Source organism: Equus quagga, chromosome 11 (genome assembly GCF_021613505.1).
Source record: "Equus quagga isolate Etosha38 chromosome 11, UCLA_HA_Equagga_1.0, whole genome shotgun sequence".
NCBI lineage: Eukaryota > Metazoa > Chordata > Mammalia > Perissodactyla > Equidae > Equus > Equus quagga.
In genome coordinates, this window is record NC_060277.1 from 14,930,038 (window position 1) to 14,948,116 (window position 18,079).

At 35.8% G+C, this 18,079-nt stretch overlaps 1 protein-coding gene across 3 annotated transcripts in view; it reads left to right on the forward strand.

Moving 5' to 3' along the window:
• The window catches only part of TBC1D32 (TBC1 domain family member 32), a 188,844-nt gene that overhangs the window by 110,346 nt on the left and 60,419 nt on the right, over positions 1 to 18,079 (forward strand). For all 3 annotated transcript variants that reach the window (XM_046677841.1, XM_046677842.1, XM_046677843.1), the window contains 3 exons: positions 10,412 to 10,534; positions 11,595 to 11,703; positions 12,848 to 12,941. In XM_046677841.1, the coding sequence (XP_046533797.1) occupies positions 10,412 to 10,534; positions 11,595 to 11,703; positions 12,848 to 12,941 (326 nt within the window). The remainder of the gene's footprint in view (positions 1 to 10,411; positions 10,535 to 11,594; positions 11,704 to 12,847; positions 12,942 to 18,079) is intronic.

Sequence of the window (18,079 nt, forward strand, 5' to 3'; positions counted from 1 at the left end):
GGTTGATAGGTCAGCCTCTGTCCTCAGCTACCCCAGTACCCACTCAAATGGGCATGTGGACAAAGTGTCCCTGATGGTGGAGGCTAGAGATTATGTTTATCACATAAAAATAATAAAACAAGAATATTTACTCAACAAAGAGAACATAGATTTACTCCAAAATCTTAGGGACCCTTTTGTGAATCTTGTATTGCACCTTACAGAACCTCCGTATAGTATCTGATCAGCCATTGAAACTTTGACCAACATTAAATCTGCTGGATTAAAGGCGCAAGTGATAGAACCTGATTGGAGCCTGACTGGAGCCTGCCAGAGTTTTAGATCTTAGTTTAGCCTCTGGGTCACACAAAGTTGATAGAGTTATGGGTTACTTGATAAGTAGTTCAGAGCAGCACACCCAAATGTGATAGGTGTTGCTTCCAAAATTCAAAGAAACTAAAATCATGCGTTATGTTGGCTCTCTTGGTGGTGAATAGTATGTATAAGATTTAATAATACATCATGTGTATTACATATGATATCCCAACATTCTAGGTCAATAGAACTCAGAAACTTCACTGAGATGGCAATGAACTGTCTCTGTTTTTATAGATCTCTCACTCTCTGGCATGCCTGTGTTTTACTAAAGCATCTAGAATACCAGCTTCTTCCTGCCCACGTAGGTCCAGTTAAAGTTTTGTCATCAGTGGAGTATTTTTTCATAATGACCTGAGGGATGGTAGGACAATCAAGGCTGTCTTGGACTAAATTTTGGTAAAGTAATAAAGGTGTATTGCTGTCCATGTCAGGTGGAAGCAGGCTGCTTCTGGTATTCACATCAGCAGTATCTTACTGGTTATAGAGGCTTTGTTAATTCACTCTTGTAAAGAGATTTTATCTTGATGATGTCTTTTGTTACATATAATAAGTAGATACGCTGAGGCTTAGGGAAACTTGACAACATTGGGCAGATTGAGCAATTCTTCGGACTCCTGATGTATATGGGAAGTTTGTTCCCTGAGGCTCAGCATCTGTATGTAATATTTCAGAAGTTTTTGGTATCAATAATAAAAATGTGGCTGGCTTTCCACTGTTGTGACAAGACTGTTGGGAAAATCCTGAGGCTCTCCATCAATATCTTGTGCTAACTTTTTTTTTTCAAATGAAGTTTATAAATTGTGACCATTTTATTTAAGTAATATATTTTAGGGTTGTCTGTGTTGCTTCACAGAAGATTTAATTTGCTTATTGTAGCAAGAGAAGAGAAGATCTAATGATGGTAAGGTTTTGGTGAAAGTTTATGCTAGAGATTATGCTAATGTGTAGCATGAAATGTCTAATAGAGATAGAGACTTAGCTTTCAGTGCCCGAAATGAGGTGAGAAAGCTGTTATTGGATATCATCGATAAACCTCACTCAAATGAGGCAATAGATTTGACTGAATATCACCACAATATACAAGTGCTTTCAGAGTTACTGAAGGGAACTGGATCCCTCCCCCCTTTAAATAGTCATCTGTCATGCTATGAGCAAACAAATTTTTATGTCTTCACCACCTTCAAACCGCAACACCACATCCCTGGGGGTGCTGGACTGGGCTCCTGGGAACCAGAAGACTATAATAGTGTGGGTAACGTTTGCACACTGCTTAGCAGTATATGAAATAAGGAATAAAGGAACAGCTAAGATCCTTGAGTACTATCTGTCTTTTTGTGTATAGATACTTCTCTTATTTTGATAAAAATAACCTAATAAGGCCTTACCTAAGAAAGTTTGTGCTTGGGGTTGGGGAGAGTCAATCTACTTCTGACCGTATCTTCAGAGAGAGACACACATACATACACACAAACACTTCTGAAATTTGCCTGTTTAACTTACCGTTGATATCTTTATGTAAACTTAAATTATTTTTTAATACTGTATCTCTGCCCATAAAAAAACTGAAAATATATGATTAAAACTTTTATCTACTTTTCCTATGAATTTAGATTCACCTTGGATAATTGTTGACTTTCTTTATAATACTTCTTGATATATTTAGCTTGCTTTATATGTGAAATAAGCAGCAGATTTTTTTCTTAACTTTGGGAAATTTGGTTTAGGGCCAACAAAAATTAAATTTCACAGTTTGTTACTTATAAACCTGATAATATGTAAGTTTTGAGACATGTTCTTGGCATTTTTCTAGATTAGTGGATATAAAATAATCTGCACACTTCTGTTCACTTTGTAAACCTAGCCTTAATATCATGGTTAGGCGAAAAAATAAGTGTCTTACTCAAATGGCTCTCCTTCCATGTTTACTTTAGCTGCTGGCTTGTACAAATATGCTGGTATAATTAATGAACCCTTACGATCTGTTTGCGAGATGATTACATAATTAAGTAGTAAATGGCACTAGTTGTTACTGAGTCTTATAAGAATCTTTATGCATCATCATGAAAGTATGTGTTCTTTTATTAGTATTCTAAATTTGTTCATTTGTCACATACAAATTTATACTTATGGATATAATGATGTACTTTTTACTGTTACTCACTCTAGCATAACACTTATGTTTTTTATGAAATATTAAAAGTGTAAATATTGCATAAAATATAAAAATACAGCTTAACAAACTATTGTAAAATAAATGTCCACATAATCCCAATCAGGTATGCAAAGAGAACTTGCCAGCACTATGCATTTGTTGGGTCATGACTCCCTCCCTTCACCCTAATGGTAACCACTATTCTGACTTTTATGGTATTTACTTCTTTGCTTTACTTTATACTTTTGCTACCCAGTTATATATTCCTAAACAATATATTTTGATCTTGTTGCTTTTTGAGCTTTATATTAATGGTGGCATAGACTGTATATTCTGTCGCATCTTACATTTTCTGGATAGCATTATGTTTCTAAGATTAATGTTGCTTGTATTCCAGTTAATTTATTTTCATCACTGTATAATATTCCATGGTATAAATACACTGTGTTTTGTTGATATATTGTGCTGCTGGTGGGCATTTGGGCTATTTCCAGTTTTTCAGTTTTGGCTGTTATAGACAACATGTAAGAACGGTAGCTTCATATCTCTTTGTATACATACATAAATAATTCTTTAGTGTGTTAAAAACAGCTATCTGAATATGCACAGGTTTGTTTCTGAGCTCCTATTCTGTTCGATTGGGTTTTTGTTCATCCTTGTACAGATATCACATTGTTTTAATTACTATAGCTTTGCAGTAAGTTACAGTAACTGATAGAGTGATTCTTCCCACTTCCTTCCTTTTCAAAATATCTTGGCTACCTTTAATCCTTTCCTTTCCATATAAATTTTAGAATCGGCTTGTGATACAAACCAGCCCACTAGGATTTAAATTATTGTTGGATTGAATGTATAGATCAATAGTGAGTGAATTGACATCTTTATACTACTGAGTTTTTCAATCTGTAAACATGGTATATATCTCCATTTCATTTAAGTGTTAATTATTCTGATTAAAATGTTGTTTTTTCCATAGAGGTTTTGTATATCCTTGGTGAATTTAATATTGGTAGCCTTACATTACATTCCCCAGTATGTATCACAGTATGTGGCAATGTCGTCTGGTAGTCAAGAGCATGGACTCTGGATACATATTGCCAGAGTGATCTTAGGCAAGATGCTCAACCTCTCTATGCCTCTCTTTCCTCATATGTGAAATGGGGACAGTAACTGTACCTTCCTCACAGAGTTACTGTGAGACTAAATGTTACACTGCTCCCAAATTTAAAACACCATAAGCACCTGATAAATAGAGATAAACGTCTGAGATTGTACTGATATACAAATTATCTGTGCATTTCATTTTTTCTCTCTTTAAAAAAGGTTCTTTTAAGTAATCAATGGAGGCATTTTGTTAAGCTCTATAAAAATCTTAAATTTTGGTTAAATCATTGCATAATTTATGTTTAAATTGAATCATAACTGAATTGTAGAAGAATGCACATCTTTATAATATTTAATATTCTCATCCAGGTAGGTACTGTCTCTCGATTGAGATTTTTTACATTCTTCAGTGTTACAGTGTATCTTTCTTCCTATAGGTCCTGTGCATTTCTTATTGTTATCTTCTATGTTATATGTTTGCATTTATGCGATTTCTTTTTCCATGATAGGGATTTAATTAGTTATTACTGGTATAGTATAAAGTCTTCTTTGTATTTTGTTACTGGTCACCCTACATAATTCTCATATTCATACATATGTATATGTTTTCTCTACCTAGTTTCTAGTTTTCTCCTTATTAACCAAATGGCGGCATCATACTTCTAGTTGCTAGGGTTTAAACCTTGGAGTTTGTGTTATTTTTCTATTGGTGTGTAACAAATTGCCGCAAACTTTGTGGCTTAAAGTAACACACATTTATTATCTCACTTTCTGTCTAGGTACACCTTAGCTGCGTCCTCGGTTCACAGTCTCACAAGAGTACAATAAAGCATGACATGGTGTCAGCTAGAGGCTGTGGTCTCATTAAAGTTCATTTAGGGAAGGATCTGTTTCCAAACCCACACAGATTATTGGTGGAATGTTATTCCTTATGGTTTTAGGACTGAGGGTCTTGTTGTCTTGCTGCCTAGAGACTAACGGCCCTTGTAGATTGTCAGCTGAGGCTGTCCTCACTCCGAGAGGCCATCTGTAGTTTCTTGCCGCGTGGTTTTCCCCCACATGACTGCTTGCTTCTTCCAAGCCAGCAGAGGAGAGAGACTCTAGTAAGAAAGGCACAGAGTCTTATATAGTATAATCATGTAATCATATACAGGCAATCACATACATCCTATGACATTTTACATACTCTGATTAGAGGCAAGTGACAGGTCCTGCCTACACTCAAGATAAGGGAATCACGCAGGGGCAGGAGTACTGGAAGGCTGGGGATCATGGCAGCTGCCCTAAGTCTGTCTCATCCAGAGCCATTCTTTCAATCAACAGATCCTCTACTGACAATACCATGTTTTAAGCCACTACCTTATCTAAATTATTACTGTAGCTTTTTTAAAATTGTTATCTCTATTTCTGTCCCTGCCTATATTTCAGCCAGAGTGATCCCATTAAAAGACAAATCAGATAATCTGAATCCTATACTCATAAGGTTTTTCATATCATCAGGGTGAAACCCTATTTAGTGGTTTCTCATGTCATCAAAGAAAAATCCAGTTATCACAGTGGCCTTACACAGTCCCTCGTGATCTGGACCCCTAACATTTACTTTGACCTTGTCTCCTAATACTTCTCTCTTGCTTATTCCACTTCGGCTATGTTGGCCCCCTTACTGTTCTTCAGCATGCTGTCACCTAGGTCCTTTGCTCAAGTTGTTTGCTCTGCCTGGAACACTTTTCCCCAAGAGAGCTCCGTGGCTTGCTTCATTTCTTTTAGGTGTTTAGTGAAGTGTCACCTTCCTGGTGAGGTCTTTCCTAACTACCTGATTTAAAATTGATAGAGTGATCCAGCCCCACTGCCCCCTTGTTAGAATTCCTTATTCATTTTCCTCCTTTTATTTTATCCATGCTGTATTTTTTTTTTGTTTTATAGCTTTTTATTTTGTTCGTTGTCTGCTCCCCTCCTGTTATCTTGCATTCCGTAGAGACTGGGATTTCTGTTCATATGTGTTCAGTGATGTATCCTTGGTACTTAAAACAGTGGTAGGCACTTAGTAGGTATTCAACCAGTATTTCTTAAAATTAATAAATTGAATTTTATGTCATGGCGGGGTAGTTTGTAAATAAACAGTCTTATCATCTTCTAATAATGAACATTATTATCTCTTTTCAGATAGCAAGACTCTTATTTTTTTCTCATCTTTTTTGCAGTGACTTTAACTTCTGGAACAATGTTAAATAATGGACAGTTTGCCTTCTTCATGACCTTAATGAGAATGCTTTTCCTGTTTATGCTTTTAGCTCTTGCATTGAGATAAATTTGTTTTTTAAATCAAATTTTAAAAGTAACCTTTCTTTAATTTACTTAGAACTTTTTTGGAGGACAGGGAGTAGAGAGTGGATGTTGAATCTTAAGTCAAGTAGCTTTTAAGCATCTGTCAGATGATTATATGGTTCTTTTCTATTATATATTGATGTCATGAATTACATCAGGAGATGTTTTAGTAGTAAACTATCCTTTTCTTCCTGGAATGAACTGTACTTGGTCATAGTATGCTATTCTTTTAATTTACTGCTGCATCAAATTTGCTAGGCTTTACATTATTCCTAGTACTTGTAAGATCTTTAAAAGTCTTACGTCATTTGTTAAAGTTTCTATTTACTCATTCTCTAATGAGGAGAATTCAGTCCAGGCATGCATTTGCTCTGAGTTGCTTCAGTTCACCTTGGATCATCTCATTGTCCGTCTAAATCCTATGGACCCCTTCTTCCAAATCATAAACTAGAGGACATTGAGGGTCATTTTCATTACCTAGTTACTGATTTAGTAGTCTCTGGAAAATTCAAAGGTCACTAGGTTCTCCTTTTGTAATTTAAAGCTTTATTGTTTAGTTGGTCACAACTTGATTCTTACTATTTTTCTAACAAAATGTGTAGAGTCGTTCTTCACATCTTTTTGCTCCACATATTCAGTCAATCAGGAGATTCTCTCTGCTTTTGACATAATTTTAAATTCACTCTATATTTTAGTTTATGTCAGGACTTTCTTTTGTTTATTCGTGTGTCATTAACACACTTTAAAAATTATTACAGCTTCGTACTGTATTTTAATATCTGCACGGCGTTAGCTCTCCTCCCAGTGTTGCTCCGTGGTTCTGCTGGTGTTGAATGTTGCCGTGGATATGTCTGAGGACAGCCTGATTTCCTCCTCCTCCCTTCCCACTCTTTTAGTGACTTGATCTTTTTCCCTAGATGCCTCAGTGCTTCTGTCTTTTTCTTTAAGTCAAATAGCTTTACTAGGCCCTGGCTCAGCGTTGACTCTTTTGGTCCCGTTTCCCCTTGGACGTGTGGTGTACTTTATGTACTTAGACTCATGGCTGCTTTTCTCTCAAATTTTCTTGATGAATATCTTTAAAGATGTACCCTGTTGGGTTATTTCTGTTATCTCTTCAAGAAATCGGTAATTCAGACTCTTTATTTTCATATATTTTCTACTCTCATTCTGTCCCCTATACCATTTATTGTGCTTTTAGCAGCATTTGCTTTTTTTGTTTTACTGTTGCCAATTGTGCATTAATTTCGATGACAATTTTATTCTTCTTTCTTTCGCTCTTCTAGTTCATGTTTTATCTTTTCTGGTTGTTTTGCTGTTTCTTCCTGTGCTCGTCCAACTCTGTTTTGTGCAAAGAGCTTAATGGGGACCATTGCTTTATTAAACATTTTTTTATTGACATATAATTGACATATAACATCGTTTAAGTTGTAGAATGTGTTGGTTTGATACATATGTATAACTTTTTTAATTCATGGAAAATTATTTGGTCATAGTTTTCAAGTGCTTAATGGTAACGCTGTGTGTGTGTGTGTTGGGGGTGTATTTGCCATCTGTTCCTCCTGTTATTTTCCTCCATCTTCCTGGAGCACCTTTGTATGCATTCCTGCATTCTTTTTGGAGGGACGTAAGTTGCTTTTTTATCATCAGCTGTTTGTAGGAGGCTCATGTTGAAGAGAAGTTAGGGTCATGTGCCTGGTTAGTTGGAATCTTTCTACAGGCCCAAGTTGTGCGAGAGAGTGTTTTTGTCCCCTTTTTGTGCTGTCTCTGCTGACCTTACTATGGAGGTAGTTTTGTTTATTAATAATTGTCTCTCTAACCTGTAACCAATAATTAACAATTGATTTGTCTGTGACTCCTTGTTCCACCATGCGCCTTCTACTACAAGAGTTACAGGAGAATCAAGGGTCCTCCTGTTGCTGTCCTCTGTATTCCATTTCCACTGTTGCAAATAGGGGATTAGGTTTTTAATCTGAGTATAGTCATGTATCACTTGACAATGGGGATATGTTCTGAAAAATGCGTCATTAGGCAATTTTGCCATTGTGCAAACATCATAGAGTGGACTTACACAAACCTACATGGTATACCCTACTACCTGTCTAGACTATATGTACTAATCTTATGTGACCACTGTCGTCATTGCCGGAAACATCATTATGCAGTGCATGACTGTATACTCCTCCTTTTTGAAAAATTTGTTGTTTTTACTTAGAAATTTATTCTTTTGAGAAATTTATTTTACTGTTTTTTCCATCATGGGCAGCCATGACATCCTTTCTCAATTTCTTTTCCCCGCTAGCAGTATTTGCCCTATTTTGACTGCCCTTCAACTCATTTTGTGGTTAAAAACTTTTATGATATGCTATTTGTCTCTCCTCTCAATCCTTGGGATTATTTCCAGGATGAGAAAGGGGAAATGCCAACTTAAACTTCTAATTTGCAGATGATAGTGTAAGTATTCTTTCATTTTGGTTCCATTGCACTTTATCTAGCAAATGTTTTCACTTTTATAAACTAAGTATAGACCATTTCTCTAAATTGATAATAGTAGTTTTACTTTTATATGCATTTGGTTATTTTAGCCAGATTCTAGGGAGGGAATTTGAGTTGCCATTTTTGACTCTTAAAGACATCCACCAAACATATTTTCTCTCTTTTTATGGATGCTATTGAATAGGTAGAATGTATATTGCACCACAATTCAGAAACTCTAAAAGATATACAGAGAGGAGCCTGTTCCCTTCCAGCATCTCAGATCCCCCCCCCCCGACCCCCACCCCGTGAGCTAACAGTTCTAACCAGTTTCTTTTTTATCCTTGGAGAGAGATTCTGTGTAAAAACAAATATATATTTGTATATATATTCAAGTGTTTCTCCATTTTTATTCAGATGCTACCACTGTACACAACATTTTGTGCCTCTCCTTTTTCACTTAACATACCTTGGAGATAGTTCTTTATCAAAATATATATAACTACTCTGTTCAGATGTCTGCATAGTATACAACTATAAAAATGTACCTTAAACATTTAAACTTTTTGTTATTGATGGACATTAAAAAAATTTTCTTTTGTTATTATGACCATTCTGCAATAAGTGTCTTTGTATGTAAGCTATTATGCTCGTGTTTGACTATCTCTCTGAGATAAATCAGCAGACGTGTAATCAGAAGGTTGGTTTCTTCTTGGATCTCCTGTTTCGTCAATACCACCTTTCGGTGAAACCTTCCCTAACCACTCGATCTACTGAAGCCACCCAGTGTCCCCTTCACATTATCTTTTTTATATACTTTTATATCATAGTATTAGTAGACATATAAAAAGGTAGGATGAACAGGAGTATAATGAACCTTCCATGTACCCATCACTCATCTTTAACAATTATCACTATTTTCCAATCTTTCTTCATCTCTCTCTCCCTCCCATACACATTTTTTTCTTAAGTACTTTAAAGCAAATTCCAGCTATAATGCCATTTTACCCATGAATAGTTCAGTGTGTATCTGTAACAGATAAGGACCTAAAAAAAAAAGCATTACCACTATGCCGTTATTACATCTAACAAAATTAACACTATTTCCTTGATCTCATCTAGTACCTTTCCCATATTTTCCTATGAGACTAAAGAACTTTTTGCACTTTTACAGTTTTTGCTTGAATCACAATCAAAACAAAATCTTCACATTGACTTATTTTTTTTTAGTTTATAACTTCCTCTACCCTTTTTAAATGCATTTTTTCCCTAAAGAAATAATATTGTAATAATATGTAGGTTTCTCCAAATTCTGAATTTGATTGTTTCCTGCCTGTGGTATCTTTTAACATATTTCTCTGCTCCTTGTAGTTCCTGTGAACTGATAGTGAGATATCTAGGATTGGGTAGTTTCAGGTTCAGTTTTCTTGGCAAGACTGTTTCATAGACAGTGCAGTGTACGTCCTCTTGTGTCACAATAGGAGCCACATGACTTCTACTTGTCTCTCTTTTAGTAGTGTTAAGATGCGTCAGTGTGCGTAGATGTTCTCAGCTTTATCTGACAATTATAAAGTTACTCATTGACCTTTCACCTAATGAACATTTCTTGAATCGGTAGTAAAATGATTCTGTCATTTTTTCTGTAATTAAGTGATGAATAAAAAGTCGGAATTTGCAGTTTTTATGGAATTGTTAATGTTCTCTAATTTTTAAATTAAGTAGCACTTGAGAAGAAAATTTGCTATTCCTAGATTTAGACAATTTTTAAAAATCTTGGTTAGGAATTACCCGTGGTCTTTAAATAATATTTCAATAGGAAAAACTTTTGAAGTCAAATACTATTCAAAATGATTAAAAAATATATTTGAAATAACTATGTGATCTTTCTTATAAAAATATAAATTTATATTTTGACGTGTCGGTATTTGAGACACTAAGAAAGTTTCTAAACTTTTAGGACAGATTTTACAAAGTCTGCTTTCATTGTTCCTGTTTGTATAGGTTATTAAGCGTGGTATGCTGTGATCTGGACACTCTGCTCCTATTAGAGGCTCAGTATCAAGTATCGGAAATGCTACTAAATGCTCAAGAAGAAAATATCTTAGAGACCTCTGAGAGCCAGAGGTAAAAAAAATGCCTATTACGACATGATAATAACAGCAGTTTTCTTTACAGATACTCTGTAAAGACAGTAATTTTCTGTATAGTTTGTTTAATGTTTCTCCACTATCTGAATTCACTAGATTTAAACAACAGAGTAAAAAGCAGTTAAAGCATAAACGTCACAGAAAGATTGTGATAGATGTTCTTGGAGAGGCCTTGCAGAGTACTGCTTTCTAAGTTCTTGTTTTAATTTAGTTTTGTTTGGTTTTTGTTTTTAGTTAAGCCCTAACTTTATTAATGGTTACATGAAGTTGTATCACCTTTAAATCCAGGCTGCATCTGTAAGATGACCCATTAAATAAAATGTTTGATTATGTGTCCCTTGTAGAGACACTTTGCTCCATTCTCTTAATTATATTCATAGTCATAAAATCTGATTATTGCAAAATGAGGTTATGGTAATATCTTGATAATTCTTTTTCTTTTAACAGATCACACTTGCCATCTCCTCTTTGGCTGACATTTATTGAATACACATTCAATAGCTGGCATTGTTTTCGTGTCTATAATTTTAAAAAATGTGTGCCTCTATCCTAGCTAGGTCTTAGAAGATTATAGAAGACCAGGCACGTAACTAGATACTCTAGATGTCGTATAGAAGGGTGGTATTAACAGCTGCAAGAAGTGTGGAGGCTGCTCAAAAGCACCATTTAGATTTTGAATTTAAGGCACTGGTCTAGAATTTAAGGGAAACTTGGCTAAAAATGTGATAACGGCATTGTGGAAATAATGCATGTCTTAATCCCATTTCTTTAAAGGCAATAACATTTGTCAAGGAAATATTTACTAATGTCATTCATCTCGTATCCATTATATCTCCATCAATTCTTTGCTCTTAGGCAAAGAAAGCTATAAGATGAAAGTGAATTTAGCCCTTTATAAGCCATACATTGATGGCCTATTTTCCAGATCTCTCTATAGAAATTTTTCTGCCTTTTTTCTTTATATTCCACTGACTTGGTTTTAAAATTAAATCATATTCAATTAAGGAGATGACAAAATTGATATATTTATTTTTCAGAGATTTTATAATTGACGGCTTATCGGTAGAAAGAAATCATGTTCTTGTTAGAATAAATCTTACTGGTGGGCCAATGGAACGGATTTTGCCACCAAGGATACTGGAGAAGGTGAGTGAGGTAAAGAGAAAGCGGAACATTTTTCTGACATCTTTTGAAGCAACGTAGCCAACTCAGGTGACAGTAAACAACAGCTGCTGAATGTCTAGACCACAGAGTTGAACTTTTGTTACTAGGAAAACTCTGGATGCCAGTAAACGTGTTCAAATGAAAATAGTCTTCTTCATGGCGAGGGGTCCTGAGTGCTGGTTTGTGTTGCAGAGTAAGGTACTGTTTCATTAAAAAGTTGTCATACCCACAACTAGAGTGTACAACTATGTTCTGGGGGGGAGGTGAGGAGGAAAAGCAAAAAAAAAAAAAAAATTGTCGTTTTCCAGGGCTGGCCTGGTGGTGCAGTGATTAAGTTCACTCGTTCCGCTCCAGTGGCCGTGGGTTTGCTGATTCGGATCCTGGGTGCGGACCTGTGCTTATCAAACCATGATGTGATAGGCATCCCATATATAAAATAGAGGAAGATGGGCACAGATGTTAGCTCAGGGCCAGTCTTCCTCAGCAAAAAGAGGAGGATTGGCAGCAGATGTTAGCTCAGGTCTAATCTTCCTCAAAAAAAAAAAAGACAAAAAGTCATTTTCCACGTGTCTTTGAAGTTTTACTTTTGATATCTTTCTCTTTCATGTTATCTAATTTTTAGTAGATGATTAGATTCTTTTTGTATTTAATTTGCAATATTGAGTACCTCTCCTCCATCAGTATTCATAGAGTTTGATATTCTCTTGAAGGTTTTTGTTGTTGTTATTAAGTACATTTTTGCTTTGTCACTCTGGGAAAGATGAGATAGAAATGATTTACAGCACAAGAGAAACAGTTTTGTGAGCAACAGAGGAAATACAGGTCTTTTTGAAGACTATAATTTTCTTTTCATGAAAAAAAATACTAAATCTGTCGTGATGAGTCCTAGTTGCTTGAACAGGTTCCCATCTATTTGTCTCCAGTGCTTATTTAATGTTGTTTCTATTACATTTCATTTTAGTTATTATCAGAGCATTGAATTATGAGATCAGATAGCTTTTGGTTAGTTTGACCAAAACTCTAGAATTCATAAAACAAAAGCCAATTTAAATTAATGATATTTCAGAAAGCCTTAAAATTCATACTATTGTAAACTATGTAAAATCATCTGTCTTGCTTTTTTTAGGGTGATGATCCATATCCTTGGCCAATGTTTTCATCATATCCTTTGCCAAACTGCTATCTGTCGGAAGTTACAAGAAATGCTGATGTAAGACAAGGTAAAATATTTACCATCAAATGCCATGTTGTTTTAGTGCTTTTGTTGTTGTAATTTGAAAAAAGAAAGCATTATGAAGGGAGATTAATACTGTTTTTCATTCGGCTTGTATACATGAATACATTTATGCCAATTTCTTTGCAAGTTTTTATTTTTTCACATTTCTTACTAAATTAATATTTGTATGCTAAATAATTTTATCAGAATCTTTTTTTGGTTTAAAAAAAGGAATCAGTGTTTTTTGAGATACATAGAACCTTATTCAACAGAGTAATATTTTTTAGTATCTGTGTGCCATACATAAGTCCTGTGTGCTCAAGACTTGGGATATAAATATGTATTATATCAATATAATAAAAATTCAGGTATCCACCTTAGAGGAGTTTGTGAACTTTTAGAGAATATGTTCAAGTAATTAGATAGTTATATGGTAGTACAGTGTGATAGGAGCTAAATAGACAAATGTGCAGCCTGCTAGGATACCACATAGTGGGACACCCTTCCAAAGAAAATTGTGTTTAAAGCAAGGCATGAAGTGTAAGTATGTGTTTTCTGGGTAATGGAAGAGCATTTTTACTAGAGGAAATAGCAGAGAGTCTAGAAGGAGCAATTATATTCAGAGAACTGTGAGTAGTTCAAGGATGTCTGAGATTTGGGAGTAAGAGTGACCAGAGAGAAAACTAAACAGGTAAGCCAACCTTAGCCATAAGGACAGAGTAGCTCGAGTTCAGGCATTTGGACCTTATCATATGAGGAATGAAATTTTAGTTTTTAGACTAAAGAATTCTAAGATGAAATATGAACATGTATAATGAAACTATTCATTAATTTGGGAAGTTAAATCTTACATCAACATGATATTTATAAAGCCATCAAACTTGCATTGGAAAGAAATGACATATATAAGATTCATTTCACACAGGTTAGATTCTATGGAATGATTGTTGAAAAATAAGAAATTTTTCCTCTTTCTTCCTTCTAGGCTTCATATGCCATTTTTCTTTCCCTGTGTTTATTTGCTTTAAAACAATTAATAGAGGCCATCAATTGATAGACATTTTGTTTCTATTCAGTGTTTGAGATGTACATTATATATCTCACAATTGCATAGAAACAAAAATTCTATTTTTTTCGTCTCTACCTAGAGGTCAGGGAAAGAGAAAGAGCATGGGGGCTCTTTTAAAGTTGTTAATATTTGTCTTTATAATATTTGCACTTTAAAAATTTTCTGTTTGTATTTTCCTCTTGTGTGACCTAAGCTATTGCTTTCAGAGACATGGGAGTGATGTTAAGTATTTTTCAAGGAGAGACTCTTGAGAGAATACCATTTGGACTGTCCTCCCACCAACTCCCGTCTTTCTGTGAATCCAAACCATTCTCAGTCTGTTAGTGTGTTTTCCTATCCTACTTTGTCTTCTTAATCAGAGTTTTTATGTTCTGTCATTCTTGGTTTAGGTTTCCTCATCTCTTTGCCCACTCATTCCTTTATTTAATGCGTTTCTCGAGTGCTGATTTTCGGGTGCTTCACTAGGTACTGGAGATACGATGATCTATAAGACATGGTCCATTCTCGGGGCCTCAGCCATTTTCCTGTGATCTCTTGCTTGTTGCGACGTAGTGTTGTTATCTTTGCTGTTTCACTTGGAAACAAATATTTTTTATTAGTTTTTTCAGCAACAGCTTCATTCATTATGAATTTTATTATGTGACTGCCACATTTGGTAATTTGTTTCTTCAAAATAGTTTGATAAAAAATGTCTTTATCATTTTAAACTGAACAAGACAGAAATCAAAAAGTAAGATTAGATGGAGACTTCTCTGAGAAGAAAAAAATATATCATCAATTCCTAGAAATCAGTGCTCAGAGGAGTATAATTTCACTCGCTGCTCTACTCTTGTAAGTGATTTAGAAAAGGGAGTAATAATAGTTTCTCTGTCTAGCCCCAAAGATAACTGCTGAATGATATTAACCTCAGGTGGGCCTGTAATGCTGCTGGCGGTCGAACAGTGGCCCCTGTGTCCCGTTCACTCCCCTGGTCTCCGTGATAACTACTCTCAAATCTTCTCTTTCATCAAACTTTCCTCACCTCTTCCCCATCCTTCCTGTCAGATGCTAACTTTGTTTCCTATATTACTGACCAAGTAGAAATAGTCAGAAAAGAGCTTCCATGTGCTCCTGAAACATGTCACCTCACTTAGCTGCATCTGTGCCAATTTAGATTTTCTGTTATTACTGTGAATAAACTGCTAGTGTTACTAACAAAGGCCAACTTCTCTATGTATTTGTGCACTACATTCCATTCTCTTTTTCTCAAAGATATTGCTTCTAACAGTTCTCTCTTTTTCTTTATTGTTGTTTTTTTTTGGGGGGGAGTGCTCTCCATAAGCCAACAAGCATGCTGTTAGTTCTTCCATATTTAAAATACCTACTGTTGAACCCTCTTTCCCCTCACTACAATCCCATTTCTGTCTTTTTACTGCAAAATTCCTTGAAGGAGTTGTCTAATCTTTATATTCCAGTTACTCTCTTTCCATTCTTTCTAGAAAGCTAATTAAGCTTTTACTGCTACCATTCCACCATGATTAAATCTACTGGCCAGATCTCAGTCCTCATCCTACTAGACTTAGCTTTTTTTTTTTTTTTTTGGTGAAGAAGATTGGCCCTGAGCTAACATCTGTTGCCAATCTTCCTCTTTTTGCTTGAGTAGGATTGTCACTGAGCTAACATCTGTGCCAGTCTTCCTCAGTTTTGTATGTAGGGTGCTTCCACAGCATGGCTTAATGAGCTGTGTGTAGGTCTGCACGTGGGATCTGAACCCGTGAACTCCAAGTTGCTGAAGTGCACAAAATTAACCACTACACCACCGGGCCGGCCCCATAGACACTTAATATGTTTGATCTATCTCTCTTTTTTGAAACACTTCCTTCACTTGGCTTTCAGAAAATACGTTATCTGATTTTCCCCCTGCATTTCTGGCAAATTCTCCTTTGTCTCCTTTGTTGGATCTTTCACGTCTTTCCAACCTCTAAGCTTTGGAGCACCCCAGGGCTCAGCTCTCAGTTGTCTTTCTTCCTAGCTATGCTTACTCTTGGGAGGGTCTCATCTAGTCTCGTGACTGAAATACTGTTCAATATGCTGATGGCTCTCAGACTTATGTCTTCAACCCCTAGCTCTACCCTGAACTCTGTAATTGTATCTGTCTACTTGACACCTCTGCGAGGAGGGTTAATAAGCATATCAAACTTAACAAGTCTGATAAACTTATGATACTTCATCAGAATCCATTCCTTTGGTATTCTTCCTCATTAAATGGCCACGCTGTGCTTCCTGTTCTTCAGGCAGTAAACCTGAGGGCCTTCTTTGACTCCTCCCTGTCTTCATACCCTACATCTAATCTGTCAGCAAATGCTCTTGACTGCATTTCTGAAATAAACTCCTACACCACCACCCTCCTCTCTCACCTCTGTTAGTGCAGTAACCTGCCGAGTGTTCAGTGTGTTCTCAGCACAGCAGCCAAAGTGATGCTGTTGAAATGTGGATTGTATCATGATTCCTCTGGTTGAAACCCTCCAGTGGCTTCCCCGTAGCCTACAAGGCCCAACACGTTTGTGACTTCTTTCCTATCACATGCTGTTTTAGTTTAGTACAATTTCAAGCCTGTTTATTTAATTCCGTATTTTCCCACCATGTTGGACAGTAACTTCTATTGTCTTTCTGTTTGTCCTTAAAACACAGGTATTTGAATAAGTCATTATTTTCAATTTAACAGCAGTACCTAATACTTCCTCCTAATAATAGTGGTCCTGACATTACTGTGGTTCTTGTTAAGTAGGAGAGAATGATCTAGGCACCTGTGGATAGCCCAGAATTACCTCGGAAAGAGATTTTACATAGAAACATTATGAATTGAATATGAATCAAACATATGTCATTCTGATATAGCTGATGTGTCACTGATTCTGTACTCGTATTAGAACGGCAGAAAATGGGAGAGGAACTCAGGAGCACGTCTGGCTTTCCATTGTACCTAAGAGAGTACAGTGATGATGTTTCTCTGAACTCAGTGAGAAAAATGGAGCCAAATGCATTTCTAACAGGTATAAAGCTAAATTGAAAATAATGTTTCTGGTTGAATACAGTTTGATATATTAACAATTGGGGGCTTTTAAAAATACTGTGTTTAAGCTACTAATACTTTAAGACACAATAGCTATTTTGAAGGCAAGAGTTTACTTTCCATTTTGCTTTTTTGATTTAAAAGTAATGATTCACTGATTCTAATAGGTGTTATTTTAGCGATCATTTGCACTGCAAAATTTTGGGATATCATTTCACAGTTGTGGACAAAAACCACTTCAGTTTCGTGCACATGATATCCTCCTCATTTGTCTCCCAGCTTCTAGATTTATTCTCCTTGCTACAGTTAGCATCTCCTCATCTGTTAAATTGCCTCTTGTTAGCTCATTGGCATCATTGTTAGCTATTAGATGATTTATCTTCATCTGTAAATAAGAATCTTGAGACATCATCTTGTTCAGTTATTTTTCTTTGTGCACATTTTTAGGGTCACCATACTAAAATGTAAAAGCCCTTTAAAAACTACTGATTAATATTATCTATGTGTATGTACATATGTACATAGATATATATGGGCATGTGCAAATATACATATGTGTGTACATATATGTACCTATATGTATATGTCATGTATGTGAGCACATATGAGTCATTTTACATGCGTGAAGAAATTATCTTCCTTGTGGTATAAATAACTTCTCAGAAACATCATCCCCCTGCCACCTGAGAGTTTAGATAAGTAGGAAGAAATGAGTTAGTGCAGTCACTTATTGTTACCTGTGCGGAGGATAGGAAAGAGGGAAGGGGAGTGGGAGAAAGGAGAGCTGGGCGGTGGTTAAAAGCGAGCCCTGGTGAGCGTGTCAGGAGCTGTTAAGTGAGCTACTTGAGACTGACTCATATGCCTTTCCTTTTTGAAGCAGCAAGATTGTGAGAGAACAGTCTGTTTTGCTTTGTTTTGTTTTTGTTTTCCTAAGCTAAAATTAGATCTCCCAGGAGTTATTGTTTCACCCGGAATGGGCCAGTCTGCTCTACTACATTCTGTTTTGGTGTGTTCAGGATGG